The sequence below is a fragment of the Arachis duranensis genome, chromosome 1, assembly GCF_000817695.3.
Source record: "Arachis duranensis cultivar V14167 chromosome 1, aradu.V14167.gnm2.J7QH, whole genome shotgun sequence".
NCBI lineage: Eukaryota > Viridiplantae > Streptophyta > Magnoliopsida > Fabales > Fabaceae > Arachis > Arachis duranensis.
In genome coordinates this window covers 105,344,073-105,348,998 of record NC_029772.3, presented here as the reverse complement: position 1 = coordinate 105,348,998, position 4,926 = coordinate 105,344,073, and the positions used below count along the sequence as shown (strand labels likewise).

Below are 4,926 nucleotides of genomic sequence, written 5' to 3'. Positions count from 1 at the left end.
TTTATTATCAGAGTCATTGTAGTATCTCTATATTATAGTAGTTACAATAATTATAATATTTTAAAAAATATTATTAAAATTAAAATAATATTTTTTATTATTTAATAATACTTCTAATATTATTAAAATATAAAAAAATTATTTTTAATTTTAATAATCCTTCATAGTCACTCACTCCATCCTCTGTAAAGACGGACATACTTATGCCACAAAAGCTGATGAATGCAGAGCCTTGGTTTGAATTTTAGGTTTACAATTTGCAGGTGTCATGTGGCTGTCTAAGCCTACGCTATGCTATGCATTCATTCCCTTTACTTTTCCATTTGGATGGATTCGGAACAAGCCATACTATGCACTCCAAAGATTTCTACCTTTTTATTTCCACCCTAACAATTTAAAGTCAGAATTTGACAACATAGAAGTAAAGCCATGAAAAAAAAAAAATAACAATGATGTGTAAATTAAAATCACTAAGTAGCTAATTGAAATTACACATGTAACAATTTACTTTTAATTGAAGTTACATAACATGTGCCCTCATTAGAGTCTCCCCACCACTAATTAAGGCATACAGCCAAAAAATTTCCGCACACTCTGCTCCCTCTTTTGTGCCTTTCTCTTATTTCGAGCATTGAATAGTACTACCATAGTTACTCCTACTCCTAGTACAAGTATTAAATCAATTTCATTACAGCAAAAAATAAATGATGACAGCCAGTAACTTTCCACTTCTTTTATCACTCCTCCTTCTTGAGCTTCACAACTTTTTCAACTCTAAAATAATAATAATAATAAAAAATTTGTCACCCATCAATTCATCCCTATTCCAATATATATTAAATAAATGTTCTTCTCTAACAAAAAATTGTCACTTAATATAGAGAAATTAAAAAAATAATAAAAAACTATAATAAAACAAAGAAAAAGAAAAATTCTAGTCTGTTGAATTTGGATCATCTACATCAACCGATCAGACAAGCTGGGAAGTCGCCGGAAAAAGTTCAAACTCGCCGGCGGCATGGGATCCCTGAACATTGGGTGTCTCAAAAAGTAAAAACCCAACGCCACCGCAACCATCTTGGGCGGCACCGTATACAGTATTATAGTAATAACAAGGCACACCCCAATGAACAGCTTTGTCGCCCGTGGGTCCCTCCAACTCACAAGGGCCTGAACCCTCTCCCCTTGGGTAGCAAAATCGCCCAAAACCGTTTGGACCCGGGCCGCAAGCATCCTCAACCGATCATAGCGAACCCGAATCACCTCTGCGGGCTTCGAACTCGGCATAGTATCAAATTCCTCGTCAAGCTCATCAGGGTCAACCGCTTCCGACTGGCTCAACCGGGTATCCATCCCGGCTGGTATCTTTGGTCTGAAGCGGTAATACCAAATTCCAATAAGAACCACGTATAAGAACCCGGTTGGGACAACCAAATCAGGGTACCAAACAAGAACCAAATACAAAACGTGAAGCAGAACCGTTGTTATTGGGTTCCTCCACCTTCTTATGTCATCTAACCATTTTGCAAGCCCAACGGCCCAAGCCAAAACCGCAACGATTCTGAACCAATTGGCCTTACTCTTCCTCATGCTCCATGCGTGCGAGTCTGCGTCAAGCATGTAACGTACTACCTCGTGCCCCAGCGGCGGCTCCGACCGCGCCAGCCACTGCGCTACCATCTTCGTTGCGGCACCTCGGAGGGCCTCCTGCTGCGCCACGCCAAGGGGGCGGAGGTAGTGCATTCTGGGGAGAAGAGGCTGCCCGTAGACGGCACACGTGTCGGGCAACAATGATGGGCAGGCGAACCGGACGGCTAACTCGATTTCACCCATTTTCTTGAGCCCGCTTCGTGTGAGGACTAATAGTGGGTATGAGTTTGTGTAGATCCTGTTGCTCTCCAGCGTAGATACTCGTATGCGTACCTTCCCTATGCGGCAGTCTGGCTTGTCCTCTGCCACGTCAGCGAACATGCGCCAGTTGTCAAAGACTCCAATGGTTAGAACGGTACAGGGGTCATAGACCTGCCATGTGTACTGTTCATTCCAACGTGGATCCAACGAGTCCGTAACGGTGCGGGTTCGGACCCATTTCTTGCCATACTTGGCTACACAGTAAGCATCGGTCGAGCCCTTCCCTGGGCCCTTTGTTTTCATCGGAAGGAGGCCGCGGGCGCCGAGGATTCCCAGCTCCAAGATTCCGATCGGTGGTTTCCAGAGCTGCTTCGCAGTGGGGCGGAAATCGCTGCACACGTGAGCGGCCTCGTCGAGCACGTGATAGCCACCTTCTAGGCAGAGACGGAGGTGAACTCGCCCGCAGTAGGATCCACCACCTCCACCTCCTTCTAAGGGGAACCATTTCGCAGGCACGTGGCGCTCGTCGATTCGCTGCTCGATTGATGTCAATGGAATCACGACGTGGCCTAAGAGTGCAGGTTCCTTGCTCGTCCGGTCTTCAACAAGTAGAATCATGGAATCTTCTAGAGGCTCACCGGCGACGAAGAGAAGGTCTTCGTTCCAGTGGAACGACAGGCTATGGTGGTTCATGCTCCCTCGCCTTGTTCTACCTGACTGAAACCCTAACTGCACCTTCACTCTAACTTCTGGAGCCGTTAATGGTGGCAGATTTGGAGCAATGCTTAGGTCTTGAGCTTCGATTACAGTCACGCGCAGGTACCAAAGCTTTGGTGATTGGTATACCTTTGAGCGCGTGTGAGCCACGTATGGCGCATCTGAGATCCAAGCTTCAGCGAACGCATCGTCAGATTGAGTTCCAATCCAAACAGAAAGCTGAATATCGCCGGAAACTCTTCCCGGAATCTGATCGGCGGCAACACCGTCTAGACGGTACCACTGCGGAGCAAGTGGGCTATCGGGAGAGTCACGAACTGGCACATCGGAGAGATCAAAGCAAACGCCGCCGAGGAAATTCTCCGACGGTGAGTCCCAAACTGAGATCTCCAATGTGGCGGTGTTAGCATCAGTTTTGTTGCAGCTCAAGGCAAAGACCTGATTCCACTCGGGCGAGTCGTTGGGTTCGTTGGGACGGTAACTCGCTGGTTTCGATTTCACGTAGTGACTTGACGTTCGAACCTTAACGTACGGACCCTCGCTTGGTGCTAACCCTCGAGCTTTCACGATTCTGACGTACAAGTACTGCATTGGTTCCACCAGATCGTAAGGGTGAACACGTTCGGACTCAACGCCGCCGTGTTGCTTCGTCGGAATAACCTTCGGAGAGTAATCGCCGGCGCCGTTTGGTTTCTTTAGAATTCTCACTCTCTCCCCTTTCACCGCCTGCATCCTCCTTACCTCCGCCGCCGCCGGGCCTACGGGAGGAGGGTACTGCATCATCTCCGGCGGACCACCAGAACCAGCACCTCCACCGCCAATCTCCGTCCCCTGTGGCGGATCGTGATGAACGTGAACAACTGGCGGCGGAGACTCCACCACCACCACACGCGGCGAGTGAGGCTGTGGTTCAGGAAAAGGCATACAATGTGGATGCATCTGCGGCGGTTCCATTGTTCCTGGACCTTCAAAAACCCTCCCTTCCTCCACAATCGTTACCCCATGCGGTCTCCCCCTCTCTTGCTCCTGCTCCGGCGGCGGTCCACCCTCCTCAGGTGGCGGAACCTGCGGCGGCCTATCATCCTCAGGCAACAACTCGTCATAGTAATAAATCTTGAGTCCGATTTCACCTCTTACCCAACTGAACACACTCTTCTTCTCCAAAGTGAAGTAAACAAGGCCTTCTTCCCCTCTCCTCGCGAACTGTGTTCCGTACAGCTTCACCCTTCCAAGGAAATGGTTCTTCTTCCCACTAGCGTTACCAAACTTTCTGTCGTTGTAGACCTCAACTTCGAGCTCCTCGAACTCCATGTTCTCCGGGTCGGAGACTATGAACTCCATGGGCTCGTTCCAAACCGGATTCAGCTCCTTGAACCGGGTGGTGGTTCTTTTCCTCTGGCCGTCGAAGTCCGCAACCACGTAAGGGCTCGAACTACCTTGTCCATCTTTCGGAAGAAGGTTGCGAGCGTCAACAACCTCCACCACCACCCTCCTCACGGTTCTCGCCGCCTGCTGTAGCTGCTGATGCTGCTGCTGCTGAAGGTTTAATGGCGTCGTCATGGTCTCATCTTGTTGGCCTTGGAATGATGTATTTCTCTCTCTCACACAGAGAAAGACACTGTGGCCGTTGATGGCGGTGAGTGGTACTATTGTTTTGATGATGGGGTGTTTGGGTTTGGGGAAATGAAAATTGAAAACAAACAAAGGTTTGTTTTTGGTGTTATGGTGTGCCTTTTTTAATTTTTTTTATTATTTTCTTTTTTATTCTTATTTTTTATATTCGGAATTCGGAATTTCGATTTTGGAGATGGTTGTGATGACAGTGGGCAGATTAAGATTCCATGCTCTCTCGCGAAGGTTTTTCTTTCCAACTTTTTTTCCTTCCTTCTTCTTTCTCTCTTCCTCCACTACATGTTCGTTATCCACCTCAGCGTTACTTCTTCTTAAATGATTTTTTTGTGAGAATATATGTTTTAGATTTGTTTATTGATATTTTTTTTATCTTATTTTATTCCCTGACTTGTGAGAATGACCCAAGCACCTCCCTTTTTTCTATTCTTGATTCTTTGATCTCTCTTTTGCTGTTGCAACAAAATACCAATTGTGAAAAGTCTTTATTCTAAATTTCTATATCTAGGTTTAAGAGACATAAAACTGCTAAATCCACATGTGTACTTGCGATAATGATAATAACATTTCGTTTTACTTACATAAGTTGAATGATTAAACTTTCATACTATAGAATTGAATGTTGGATTTTTTTTTTTCACTAAATATCTTCTATTTTTGCTGTATGCCAATATAATTTTTTCACACATAATTTTTTGTCTTAGCTTTCCCTTCAATGAGAAGTAGGTG

At 45.9% G+C, this 4,926-nt stretch overlaps 1 protein-coding gene across 1 annotated transcript; it reads right to left on the bottom strand.

Moving 5' to 3' along the window:
• Positions 1 to 670: 670 nt before the first annotated feature.
• Positions 671 to 4,512, bottom strand: LOC107467713 (protein QUIRKY). The gene has a single exon (XM_016086882.3). It carries the CDS (start codon positions 4,126 to 4,128, stop codon positions 958 to 960), a length of 3,171 nt encoding a protein of 1,056 aa, XP_015942368.1. The 5' UTR covers positions 4,129 to 4,512; the 3' UTR covers positions 671 to 957.
• Between the last annotated feature and the right edge of the window lie 414 nt (positions 4,513 to 4,926).

Excerpts from the sequence above, each read along its gene's own strand:
- LOC107467713 (XM_016086882.3), bottom strand. The coding sequence starts at position 4,128 with ATGACGACGCCATTAAACCTTCAGCAGCAGCAGCATCAGCAGCTACAG.